The 13,302-nt window shown below is 32.3% G+C and overlaps 2 protein-coding genes and 1 long non-coding RNA gene across 5 annotated transcripts; all 3 read right to left on the bottom strand.

The window, feature by feature from the left end:
* Positions 1 to 702: 702 nt before the first annotated feature.
* On the bottom strand, positions 703 to 5,131 carry LOC139847096 (uncharacterized). 3 transcript variants are annotated; one of them, XR_011759302.1, is made up of 8 exons: positions 4,853 to 5,131; positions 4,166 to 4,265; positions 3,415 to 3,529; positions 3,063 to 3,133; positions 2,877 to 2,900; positions 2,128 to 2,544; positions 1,598 to 2,054; positions 703 to 1,452 (listed from the first exon to the last, which is right to left on the bottom strand). It is a non-coding gene; the product is annotated as an uncharacterized lncRNA (long non-coding RNA). The 3 variants fall into 3 exon arrangements; XR_011759303.1 differs by having other exon boundaries at positions 1,598 to 2,048; XR_011759304.1 differs by having other exon boundaries at positions 3,095 to 3,133.
* A 1,226-nt stretch (positions 5,132 to 6,357) lies between these two features.
* On the bottom strand, positions 6,358 to 7,498 carry LOC139850179 (protein REPRESSOR OF VERNALIZATION 1-like). The gene is made up of 3 exons (XM_071839766.1): positions 7,361 to 7,498; positions 6,832 to 6,894; positions 6,358 to 6,747 (listed from the first exon to the last, which is right to left on the bottom strand). The coding sequence occupies exons 1-3, from the start codon at positions 7,496 to 7,498 to the stop codon at positions 6,358 to 6,360; spliced, it is 591 nt and encodes a 196-aa protein (XP_071695867.1).
* A 3,411-nt stretch (positions 7,499 to 10,909) lies between these two features.
* On the bottom strand, positions 10,910 to 11,752 carry LOC139850178 (protein REPRESSOR OF VERNALIZATION 1-like). Its single transcript, XM_071839765.1, has 3 exons — positions 11,615 to 11,752; positions 11,415 to 11,477; positions 10,910 to 11,326 (listed from the first exon to the last, which is right to left on the bottom strand). The coding sequence occupies exons 1-3, from the start codon at positions 11,750 to 11,752 to the stop codon at positions 10,910 to 10,912; spliced, it is 618 nt and encodes a 205-aa protein (XP_071695866.1).
* Between the last annotated feature and the right edge of the window lie 1,550 nt (positions 11,753 to 13,302).

The following is a 13,302-nucleotide window of genomic DNA, read 5'->3' as shown; positions in this document are numbered from 1 at the left end:
TGCACGGTGACTCTTAATCAAACAAACTGAAACGTATATTTTATATCAATTAACTGTATGATAAAGAGTGTATGACAAATATCCCTGGGAATGAAATAAACATAATAGTATTTGAATGCATTACTATTTGCACCGAATACCTGTATTACACAATTAAAACGACGCAAATAATCAGTAGTGAAATTGAACTGTTCTAATCAAGTCATCATATTTTGTAAGCTGTTTTTTTGACAATGTAACATAATTAAAAACAAAATGTCTAAGCTACACGTTTGTGTTCATTTCACCATTGTTACTTGAGCTACACCATAATAAGCACAATTTGTTTCTGAAATGCATTAAATGATAACATTTTGACTGTTGCTATGTATCTTAATCCCAGTTCACCCCAGTTCACCCATTAGTAACGCATAATGACATACTATATGTAACTATAGATTTTAAGAGCCCGTATGTTGCACAACAGCTCTAAAAAATAGTTTTCGTAATCGATACTATTGATACAGTAGACTCACTATAAAAACTGCTCACAATTACTTCATTATAAAGAAAAATAATTGAATTTTTACGGCCCATTTTGTTAATTTGGTTTTCATAGCCCAAGACCCATTTTGTTAAACGATGGAGGCACCATCTTTTTCACAAACAAAATCTCTAGGGCCCACCCATTTAGCCACCCATATTAAGATTATGATTAATAAGAATAAAGAAACAAATGATAATCGATTCCTGTTTTGTACAAACACTAAAAAAAGAAATCAAAATATCACCTTCAACCCCTTCAGCACGATATGAATTTGTAGTTCACTATTCCAACTTATCTGAAAATATACAGGAACATGGATACTCTCATTCATTCTCTTGCCTAATTCTCCATCAAGCTCTAAACCATCTAAAATTTCTAAAAAGTACAAATAAACATCCTCATCAAACGATCTACTTCCATGACTCGAGCATGATCTCTATGGTCCCATTTCCCCTGTTTCTTGTAACCTCGATGACATCGACTCATCGCCCGCTAACGGATAAATTCGTATTTACCAACTAATAAAAACATTATGGTGTTCATTCTCGAGCATGAACTCGATGGTCACATTTCCCACTCTACATTTGATAATTCATTACCATCTTCAATTGAAAGCTACATCAGTTATTGTTGAAGAGCACGAGCTACCATCTCCTCGTGTTAGAGATTGTTAAAACCATTATCTTGATAACTACTGCCAATATAGTGTTCATGACATATATTTTCATCATGTTGATTGCTATCACCATAAGAATTAGAACAATAAATTTAACCCACGTCAAGAAAATGAAGACCCCAGTTTATAACATCCAATCCGGTTTGCACATATTTTATATCATTCGGTAAAGGAAGTACCTCCCAAGAATTAAAAGTCTACTGCACTGATGTGGTAGGATTGTTCAACTCTCAGATGATGTTAATATAACCTGATTTGACAATGATCATACATAATCGTGTCATTTTCTGTGTGATTAAATTGCAAATAGACGAACGTTATTATCCTATTTAGCCTTTTATGTTGATTACATAAGCATGTATGAACATTATATGAGATAACAGATCGACTTGCACCTGAACGTGGAGTGAATTGCGATGGAGCGACCCTTAATTTCATTTGCTAATCCTGTCATTTTAAAGAACTTCTAACACTTTACATATCAACTAAAAGCATCTGCACGAAAAAAAAAAATTAAACGAATAATTACAGTTACTAAGGGTTTGTTAAAAAAATATACCATAAAAGAAGAGTAATATAATAATGGTTATACAAAAAATATGTTGTCATTAAAACTATATAAGTAACATCGAAATATGATATAAACTTAGCTTGTTACACTGAACGATATGAAGTCGAAGAATGTAGTTCCCTTCAACTACATTCTTCATCGAGCCCTCTCGATGGTAAACATCGTCTTTCAATTCTCATAAAGCTCATTGAAAGATTTGACAAAAAACTAAAAGGACATATCTTGAATATCACTTCGGAACATTGCCCGTCCCATTCCTGATACATGCTGTCCACCTGCTTCTGCAAAGCATTTAACCTGAATTAAATCGTTACAATTAAACAGAAGTTGATTTTTAATATCTTGCTGTTATACCTTGATGAAAAGAGTACAGAGAGAAAAGAAGCCCTCTATTGATGAAATCTTTTGTGCATCAACTTGCAGCAAGGGCTTTATATATTCGAAGACCAGTAGTAACTCTTTCAGATTATTTCATGGTGTCGCGACAACATCTATAAATCAAACCCTACAGATGTAAGCATCAATAAATCAGATAATTTCAACAACTTTGAAACACCGAACCCAAAATAAAAAACCCTAACCTAAATTGTACGATTAACAAAAGTAAAAATCGATGTATCTGTGACGATTCAAATTTAAATTTAAATCGAACATTATAACAAAATTGAAACTTATATATATGTCAGATGATATCAACGTATTCATTTGTCGTCAAAAATTTTCCGGATTCTATCGAATATGCCTCTTTCCACCAAGAAGAAATTTTACTCCCTGTATCAAACAATAATGTTACACTTGTGTATAAAGGTATAATAAAACTGTAATAGAATATATATGTACAGTCAATAAGATTAGAGTATATGATGCAGAGGAATGAAAATTTAATAGCTAAGCTTTACAAAGTCTAGAAATTTGAATAAAGATACCATACTCATTTGGTACTTATGTTGACCAGATCCATTGACTTTAAATAACGAAACCTCACACAAAAACTATCATCGACTTTAAATCGAACACCTTGAATGCATTCAAGAAAATTTTTAAAAAATGAAATGCATTGTGGAACGAATAATAATTAACATAAATTGGATAGGAGGAAGTACCTGAGAAATGCATAACTACTTCACCTAATTGACAACAAAAAAGAAAATACAATCATCAGAAATACATGATACAAAAAGCACAGTAAGTTTAGTGACTTATGACAGTAAATAGTGAATATATGCTTTCCATCATGTATTCAATGTAGGGTTTCGTAGAACAATTCCACAAAATATAGGACGAAGTACCTCTAGCAATAAAGTTGGTTGGAAGGAAGTACCTTCAGCAATAACGTTGCAACGCTAGCAAAATCTATGTACTAAACAAAGAAAGAGAAATACATGAATGCATTATAAACTTACAGAAAATATAGTGCTATGTCGATCTTAACTTTTAAATTTGAGTCATAATTTAGCATAATGCCTTGAGAAACTCCTCAAGAGTTGGTGATTTCTACAACGTAAGAAAATTTATCATGAGTAGTAAAGTGAAACGAATAGTTAAGTATCCGATTAAAAATAAAAACTAAAACAAAATAATTACGGTAATAGATAATCATTATAATTTATTAAAAAAAGAAAAAAGAAAAAAAAAGTGAACCTGTCTCTCAAGTGCAAGCCTATAATTGCATCTTGAAGGAGCAAACACATGGTCTAAACCAAGATTCTTTAACATGGCACCCATTGAACAATATCTGAGTATGACTTCCAATAATCTGCACAAAACACGATCAAAAAAATAATGCTCAGCATAATAACAATGATAATAATAATTCAAAATTTAATAACAATAATGCTCAACATCTGAAGCTACATGTTACCACTACAAAACTACGATACTTCGATAATAACAATAATAATAATAATTCAAATTTTAATAAGACGATTTAGGATACTTCATGCTTTTAAGAATAAAACATAATACTGATCATTTCATTTATAAGTGAACAGGTCATGATTGCCACTTCGAGTTTGCATAAAAAGGCCAAGTACGATGGTTCATAAAGTCAAGTCACTTTACAATAGTAACATAAAAATAACAGAAATAGATAGGTGGTTGCTTTGGTAGATACTTGAAGTATACCCGGAAACCAGAGCCAAATGCATTAACAACTAATATGTCAAGCAACATCCCATGTTAACATCATAAAACAAAAAATGTCATGCTTCTGATAACCAAGGAATACATTTCTTCATACACACTACTTACTAATTAGTACTTATTAACAGCAAAAAATGATCATAACTTGAGATGCTTAACAAAACATATTCCTATTCACACTGATAATCGCTCAAATTAATCACCGTTTTAGATAGTTCTCCTAAAATATGAACACAGTTCGCTGAATTACCTTGATAATCGTTGAACCAGCTTATGATGCACTTGATACAACCACCATTATAGGCCACATCAATCCAACTCCCGATAGAATTTGACCGCTTTTAGATCCACTATCATTAAAAAATACATTAATCAAACACCGATTACAAAAAATTAATATTAATAGAAACAACAACGATCACAAAATAAAACCATAAAAATTTGAAAAAAGATAACTGCAGTTTCATCAACTTGGGTTATATCGAATGTCTATAGAAATGTGGCGTTGATGAAAGTGACGAATTGAAACCTGGACAACATGGGGATTCAGGATTCGTTTCACCAGGAAGATAATATCCATCCATCGTTAATAAAAAAAAAAACCAATCAGATGGCTATGAGATTTAAGAATCCTTGCTGCCCCAAGAAGCATGGTTATGTGACTATCATGATCACAAGCATGCATCGTTCCAGGAACTTTACTCTTATGCTTCCATTCCACCATTTCTTATGCACAAAAATTGAAAACCGTATAGTGTTCAAACCATTTCCTAAGGCTGTAACAGTTATAGTTATGAGAGAATATATAATTACATCACTATAGGCACAACACTTCAAAGATTATACCTGTGAATTAGGGTAACAGTTACATTTATCAGATAGTGAATTCGGGTTTCTTTATCATAATAGATTTAAATTCATACAGGATAGATTATACCTGTGACGAAGGTTGGTATCTCCATAACACGAGTCTCCAGTCGAAATTCTTGGCAGAAACGTAGTGTAACTCGGCGGCGGTACAAATCGGAGGTTTATTAGAAACCTTCTCGCCGTTAATTTGGATCTCGGAGTTTTTTTTTGTTGGTAGAAAAAGCCCTAATTGCAGAGAACCGGAGTGACGATGACGACGTAAAGAGGATAAACGGTAGTTGAGAGGAGAGGCGACAGAATGCGGTGGAATTGAATCGTTCCTGGTATCGTTTGTGGAATTGATCGATTAAACCCTAATTTTTGAACGAAGAGATCAGGTGTTGGAAGGGACACGCATAATTTTGTCAAATTAATTAACATTAACCTTGATTAATTAGAGAGATGGGACACGTGGATGAGTTAATTAGCAGGGTAATCACATGCTTTATAAGGGGTAGAGAAGATATATATATATATATATATATATATATATATATATATATATATATATATATATATATATATATATATATATATATATATATATATATATTGGTAGGATCAAGAGGAAAATAATCATTCGGGGGGAAGCGGGGGGAAGCAAATATTTTTTTTTTTCGTTTTTTGAAAAAACTTTGTTCACGAACATTATAGATGAGATGAAAATATGAACATTTTGTAGAGACACTTTGTGATAAATGTTTTTATTTTGGCGGAAAAACACTCGAAGAAGTAATATATAACAATTATCGTGTTTTTCGAGCGTATTTTGAGGTTTTAGCTATTGGGGTTTAGATATTAGGGTTTAGATATTAGGGTTTATAGGGTTTAGATATTAGGGTTTAGAAATTTAGGGTTTAGGGTTTACATTTAGGGTTTAGATTTAGGATTTAGATCGAGTTTTTAACACGAACGGTTTAGAGTTTAAGGTTTAGGGTTTAGGGTTTAGGGTTTGGTGTTTTGGGTTTATGGAATAAACCCAAAACACCAAACCCTAAACCCTAAACTCTAAATCGGGCTAAATTTTACTTCACAAAACATGAAAAAAACATATTCTTCACGAACAATATTATCTTGAATGTTATTTTTGTCGATCGTTTTCCCGCCTAAATAATAACATTCATCACGAAGTGTCTCTTCTAAATGTTCATATTTTCGTGTGATCTTGATGCTGGAAAAAAAATTCAAAAAAAACGGAAAAAAAAAAAAATTTTGCTTCCCCCCGCTTCCCCCCGATTGGTTACTTCCCCATTGATCCTGCCCCTATATATATATATATATATTCCATAAAGTATTACCCTTTTTAATACAGTATATTCTATAAAATATTACCCTTTTTAATACAGTATATTCTATAACTGTATTTTTACATTCACATTTATTTTACATTTACATTATATATCATATATATACTCCGTACATTAATTTATATTATACTTATATTACTGTACTAGTATAGAGAGTCTTGGATCATGAAATTCTTGCAGAGCTATATCATGCTGCAGATCAGATTACTCTTGGACCACTTCGTTATTAGCGGCCGCGTTCTGTTGCTGCTGCTGCACGATTTATTCCCAAACGACGCATCGTTTTATTAATCAGTTGATCAATTTCATCCTGTAGGTATTGTATATAGCTGTCGTCTTGCAGCTTCATGAGCTTATTAGAGTTAGGGTTATACAGCTTTTGAACAACAAAACCTGGATGCTGTTTACGATTTGGGACATCGATATTTTCAGGAATAACGTGTACTACACACTTATGCGCAATCCATTCAGCCGGAACCTCATTTTTGTGGAAACTATAGTATAGTTCCCTTGCACCAATTGTTTCCACATCTTTTACTATATTTTCTATATCTTCTGGCCGATAAAACCATTGCGCGTACAACCATAATTTACCATCATCCGTCTCATAAATATCCTGTCCACAAAATATATTATAAATGTGTTAGTTTGAAATTTGTGGTAATGGTCACTTTCGAAACAATTATGCAAAGAAATCTACCCGAATTATAGCTACAAAAGGCTTCACTTGCATAGATACGTTTACTATAAGTACAGTATCCTCCTGCATGTACAAAAAGAAATCAAAATACCCATACGTTAGATAAATCAGTTAGTTATACAGTTTTCTAGTCTCGAACCTAGCCAATTTTGTGTGTATTCTTGTTCATCATTCGATAAAATTGTCTTAGTTATTCAGTTTTCATTATTTTCGCCAAAAAAAAGGTAAATGAGTTGGTTATACTCTCTATGTCCCATATTAAGTGTCCACCTTAGTATTTATATCTGTCTTAAAATAAATGTCCATTTGCAAAAAATAACTACCACGTATTTCTTAATTAAACTTAGTTAAACTTACGTAGAATATAAGGATAACATTGTCATTTATCTAATCTATCTTACATCCTAAAATTTTTGTTGAAGGACATTTATATGGGACGGAGGGGCTAATTATGCCGGTTACAATATTATAGCGATCTTTAAAACAACAACAAATGAACCAAAGACTATAATATTTGTAAGAAACTCACAAGCTCATAAGTCTTTCCAGAAAGTGTTAACGCATTGAAGTGCTTCTTTTGCTCATTTCCCGCTCCGGAAGTCCTGACAACATCGCCATAAGGTCTTGGGAGAGCGATACTGTTTGAGGAAGATGATTCGTTAAGCATGTTTATGTACTTGCAATATAATGAGTTACTACTAGCTTAATCTTGTTTAATGTGTGGTTATAGTGACTATACATTTTAGAAATACCATAATTAATACAAATTTATATACAACAATGTGTATTGCTTTTGCTTATCTTATGCATAATACACTCTCTTTTTCTCAAAGTACATACATAAAAATCACTTATGTGTCGCATATTTTATGTAAAACATTCTCTTTTGTCACATGTCTTATACGTTAAAGTATCCTTATCACATATTCATATTACAATATATCTCTTACACGACAATGTTTAATCAGATGTTTATCGTATTAAGAAATTTATAAGTACAAGTATCAGTCAAATTAAAGAAATACATAAACTAAGAGGAGGTTAGTTTAATATCATTCGTGATTTTGAACCATAAGTACTGGATATTAATTTTGGGCCTAAGTTACTGGACTTGTTTTTGGGTCCAAAATACTGGACTGGACTAAGGAGGTAATAAAACAGCAGAATTGGGTCTAATCGGCATCTTCTAACATTCACCTTTGATTCGTGATCGATAAGACGACACATAATCGGAGAAAATTGAAAACCCGCCATTTTCCGTCGTGCTCTTCCGTCGTCGGTGTGCTCCGTCTTCGTTCGCGTGAGGTGAGTTCTTCAGTTAAAATTTTTTGTAATCAAATAAATTGTTGTTTGTAATTTGTCAAGATTAAGTGTTCCTTCTAGAAGTATTTTATGTTTACTTAGCAAAAGTTACAACTTGTTGATCTGAAAGCTTGAATTCTAGGGTTTTATAGTTCCTGAATAACAATGGTTGCAATATAAGCTGTAAGATTTTAATGAAAAATATTTGTAGTAAATTATCCTTTGGCTAAGGATAAATAGTTGTCGACAAGTATTCGATTCCTGTTGGTGTTTAACATGTCATTTATGGCTAAAAGGATAAATAATGGTGCTGAATGTTGATGCGAAATCGATGTGAAATACAATGGAGTAGGTTGAACTTTTGACCTTTTATCTATGAATGAGTTGATGATTCGGATTATGTTATTATCTTTAACAAGTAAAACAGGTAAATCGGAAACACAAACTGGCCGCCTCTAGTAACATATTTTACAAAGCATGATCATCTGTTTTTTTTTTTTTTTTTCCTTTTTTTTTTTGCCATGAGTTGTAGTCTGCACCACACCTTTCAACACTACTTCTTTCGCTATATAAATTTATGTGAACAGGTCGAAAGCGAGGTTTCCTACCTTTTACAGTCTTATCTTTATTTATATCTGATCTTCTATCGTCATACTTATGACGATGTACTGGCAAAGCATCCCTAATTACAACACATTGCATATTTGTCTGTAATCAAGTGGTAGCATAACATACTTGTTTGGTCCTTTTTTCTTATTATTATTTTTTTTTTAAATCTTTCAGGAAGTTTTCTTGAAATTTACTGATGATGCATTTACTATTCTAATAAGTGGTAACTTAGCAAAACAGTTAGCTGATGACAGCGATAACGTCAAGAAGAAGATATAGAAACCAAAACTAAAGATACCAAAAACCTATAACAAAACCAAGTTAAACCAATTAACCAAATGGAGATCCGTGATGACTCTCGAAGCCTAAAAAGTGCTACCGGATGGCCGCCTATGTATTTCCCAATTCTGCCTTCTGTTAATGCTGAGTTGGATGCCATATGTTCAGTACTTGAAGACATTGAAAGGGTTTTTGAGAAGTTACAGTAGCAAGAAGATGAGATGGTTGTTCAAGAATCATGCCCAAAACTATGCCTTGTTCGGCTGATCGTACTGCTTGCTTGGTTTGCTACAAAGAGAATGCTAACGACCCGCTCGAGTTCAGTACACTAGTCAAGAATTATGTGGATTGTGCTCGTATCATAAGGCGCAGGTCAGTTCATCAAATCATTAAGATGACATGATTTTACTAGCTTTAATAGACAACAATCTATGTCGTGGATCAGTTACTTAGGAATAAGTTAATACTGCTGAATCATTAATTGCGTGATTGAATTGACGTTTTGGAACACAATCTGTGTTTTTTCCGCGGCATTTTTCTGGGTCTTGTTTGAGGTCTCCGAGTTATTTTGCGTAATAATCTAACCTTCATGTTGGTAATATTTCTAACCTGAAACCTGTGTATGTATGCTACTATTTATTTTGATTTTTGAATTCTTAAAATCATATACATGAGCTTTTAAAGAAAATAAAGTAATTCCAGACATTTATGTTGCAAAATTGTAACAGATATTTAATTATAGGTTTATCATGAAATACTGTAAATCTAATTATAGTTTATCTATCTATAAGGATCGATCTTATTAGTAACAGTATGGTTTATGTTGATATATGTTTTTGTCTCTACACATACCATATACTGTCACAACCCGTACTTACATTTTAGCTGCAAGTGCTACAACCATGGTTTTACCTTTTTGATTTGCATAAAATTTAATAAGTACTAATACTTGCAGAAAATGTTAAAAGTACTCCACTTTTAGATTTAGTTGTTATATCCTTTTCAGTTAATGAGACAACTATAAATGATCAAATACGAAAATGGTTAACATTTTCGTGAATACTTTAGGATTTGTTTGTTGAGTTCATATGGTAACATGGTCAATATATTTGGAAGTTTCTAAGCCGCTTGCCAGGTTTTATGTAACTAGTAACTTCAGTAAAGTTATGAATTTAATTCACTCACAGACCACAAGTATAAATGATCAAATAAAAAATGGCAATACACTACAATCAAATCAAATAAATACATAAATCTCACGATAAAACAACAGAAGTTTAATAACATTGAATATTTAACCAAGTTATGAAGCTCATACCAATGCTTCATTGATGCTTGATACAGTTGCACAATTAGACCTCATGGGGACGAACGATGGACTTAAATGCAAAATATGTTCAACAAAAGGAAAACTTACACGCATAAGCGTTGAAATGAATTTGAAGAAGCTTTTGGTCCCTAAAGTTCAATTAGATTTGGGAAAAAAAAAAAAACTCAGAGAATTGAATATTTATCTACTTGATTTTTTTAACGAGTAAATTCGGTCATAGATTTGTGTCATGTTTATTACAGACTGAAATCATGAACGGTGGCCTTAAATGTATAATATGTTCAACAAAGCTCCTGTGGTCTAGCAATATGTGAAGAACCCATTATTAAATCAATTAAGATGATGTTGGTTCAAGTTTCATATGAGAAAAATGTGTATTTATACCCCTACAATATTCATTCATTTTTATTCCCTGGTGCAAAGAGGCCTTATTACCATCTGCCAAAAGTACAAAATAGACGAAACACGTCTTACATGATGAAAAACTTGAAAATACTACATTTAGGATACACAAAATACATTAAATTATAGCAAATCTGAATCCTGCTGAATATAAGATTATTCTTTTGTCACTTCCTTATCAGCTGCTGCTGCATGATTTCTGCCTAAACTGTCACAAGTGATTCCCAAACGACGCATCGATTTCTCAATTAAATGATTAATTTCATCCTTTAGATACTGTATATAAATCTCTTCATTTAGATTCAAGAGTCTTCTAGAGTTGGGATCGTACATCTTTCGAACTATAAAACCTGGATGTTTCTTACGATTTGGGATATCGATATCTGTAGTAATAAAGTGTACAATACACTTGTGCGCAATCCATTCAGCCGGAACATCTTTTTTATGGAAACTGTAGAATAGTTCCCTTGCACCAATTGTTTCCACATTTTTTACTTTATTTTCTATATCTTCTGGCCGATAAAACCATTGAACGTTCAACCATAATTTTCCATCTTTCATCTCAAAAATATCCTGTCCACAAAATAAATTGTTAATGTTTTAGTAGGAAATTTGAAAAAAAAAATGTATTTTTTAGATACAATTATGCAAACAAATTTACCCGAATTATAGCCACAAATGGCTTCATTTTTTTGGATACGTCAACTATAAGTACACTATCCTCCTGCAGGCACCAAAAAGAAGCAAACATTTGTTATATATATCACGTTCGTTAGATAAATCAGTTATGTTTGTTACAATTATAACGATATAAGGAGCAACAAAGAAAAAGAATGAATCTAATGCTTATAAGAAACTCACAATTTTGTAAGTGATTCCGGAAAGGGTTAACGCCTTGTAGTATTTCCTTTGCTCGTTTCCCTCTACGGAAGTTTTGAGTACATTGCCAAAAGGGCTTGAGAGTGCGTTACCGATCGAGGAAGATGATCCGTTAAGCATGTTTATGTAGTTGCAAAATAAAGAGTTGCTACTAGATTAATTAATACATGAAATCAAAGAGAACACTTAATCTTGTTTAATTTGTGGTTATAGTATTTATAATATTTACCATAATACATATTTATATACCATAATATGTTTTACTTTTGCCTGTATTATGCATAATACACTCTCTTTTTACAAAATACACACATAAAACATCCTTATATGTCACATGTTGTATGTAAGACTATCTTTTATCACATGTCTCATACGTTAAAAGTTATCCTCGGTTATCACATGTTACATGCATATAGCCATAGCCATATAGGTATATAACATATCTCTTGCAGGACAATGTTGAATCACATGTTTATCTGATGCATTTTTAACCTTCTCGTTTTCTAGGCGAAGTAAATATGAATACCTAACGTGCATACATTTATAATCGTTTTTCAATAAGTAAATAACAGAATAAAAAATGCACAACGTACAAGTCTCAGTGCATATACATATATATTTATATAAATGATCTTTAGTCCAACAATATGTAAGGAACTTGTAAATTAAGAGGTTGTTATTTCAATACTAGTAAGAAACAACGTGCATATACTTGAGATTGTACATATAAGCATCATTAATGATATGATTTTGGGCCCCGTTTGGCTCACGGAATCTAATGGGATTCCGGCGGAATTGGAATCGAATTTAGACACGACGCGTGTCTAGATTCAATGCCAATTCCGCCGGAATCCCATTGGATTCCGTGAGCCAAACTGCTGAAATTGGACCCAAGGTATTGAACTGGACTGGTATAAGGGAGTAGGTTGTAATTTAGACCCATTTAATTATGAATGAGGTGATTAGGGTTAGCTTATTGCTGGGCAAAAGTGTTCCTGAACTATATTAATAATGCCTAAAGATAGACCTTTTAATTCGTTTTCAAAAAGTTAGCTTAATACTGAAATGCTATTATTTTGTAATTGTATTGTATTTGACTTGCTAGTTATCTATAAATATTTCAATTTTTTGAAGAACTTGAATTTCGTTGTCAACTTAGAATGACCTGACCCATATAGTATTCCTTTTTTGACTCGTTACGTGACCCGTCCATTTTTTCACCACTAATATCATGTTTTAAGAAGCTAATAATCTATTCTTTATGCTATGAGTTGCAGTCTGCACAACAACTTTCAACTATGTCTGTCCGTAGTTAAAAATCATGTATGCAAGTTGAAAGCTTACTGTATTCCGTAATCTTTGTTTAAGTTTCCACCTTTTACATTTTTTATTTTTGTATCAATCTATTGTGAATTTTTAGAATCATATACAGGAACCAGTTAAAGGAAACAAAGTAATTCTTCTGGACACTTATGTTCCAAATTTGTAATGAATTTAAGTTATGGATGCAACATGAAATACTGTTCATCCAATTATTTATATCTATTAGGGTCAATCTTCTTTGTATCACTATTGTTGATGCTTGTGTCTCTATGCAGGCCTGCTTTTATGTAACTACAGTAAAGCTATGAATGTTAAGTCGCTCACAAATCACAAAGATAGATCTCATC

This window comes from Rutidosis leptorrhynchoides, chromosome 5, assembly GCF_046630445.1.
Source record: "Rutidosis leptorrhynchoides isolate AG116_Rl617_1_P2 chromosome 5, CSIRO_AGI_Rlap_v1, whole genome shotgun sequence".
Classification (NCBI taxonomy): Eukaryota; Viridiplantae; Streptophyta; class Magnoliopsida; order Asterales; family Asteraceae; genus Rutidosis; species Rutidosis leptorrhynchoides.
This window is presented reverse-complemented; position numbering and strand designations above follow the sequence as displayed.

Bases quoted from the DNA above. Each gene is read 5' to 3' on its own strand.
- LOC139850178 (XM_071839765.1), bottom strand. From the start codon at position 11,752: ATGCTTAACGGATCATCTTCCTCGATCGGTAACGCACTCTCAAGCCCT. The intron at 11,478-11,614 runs GTGAGTTTCTTA...TGGTGCCTGCAG, and splicing joins CCGGAATCACTTACAAAATT to GAGGATAGTGTACTTATAGT. The intron at 11,327-11,414 runs GTAAATTTGTTT...TTTTGTGGACAG, and splicing joins CATTTGTGGCTATAATTCGG to GATATTTTTGAGATGAAAGA.
- LOC139850179 (XM_071839766.1), bottom strand. From the start codon at position 7,498: ATGCTTAACGAATCATCTTCCTCAAACAGTATCGCTCTCCCAAGACCT. The intron at 6,895-7,360 runs GTGAGTTTCTTA...TTGTACATGCAG, and splicing joins CTGGAAAGACTTATGAGCTT to GAGGATACTGTACTTATAGT. The intron at 6,748-6,831 runs GTAGATTTCTTT...TTTTGTGGACAG, and splicing joins CTTTTGTAGCTATAATTCGG to GATATTTATGAGACGGATGA.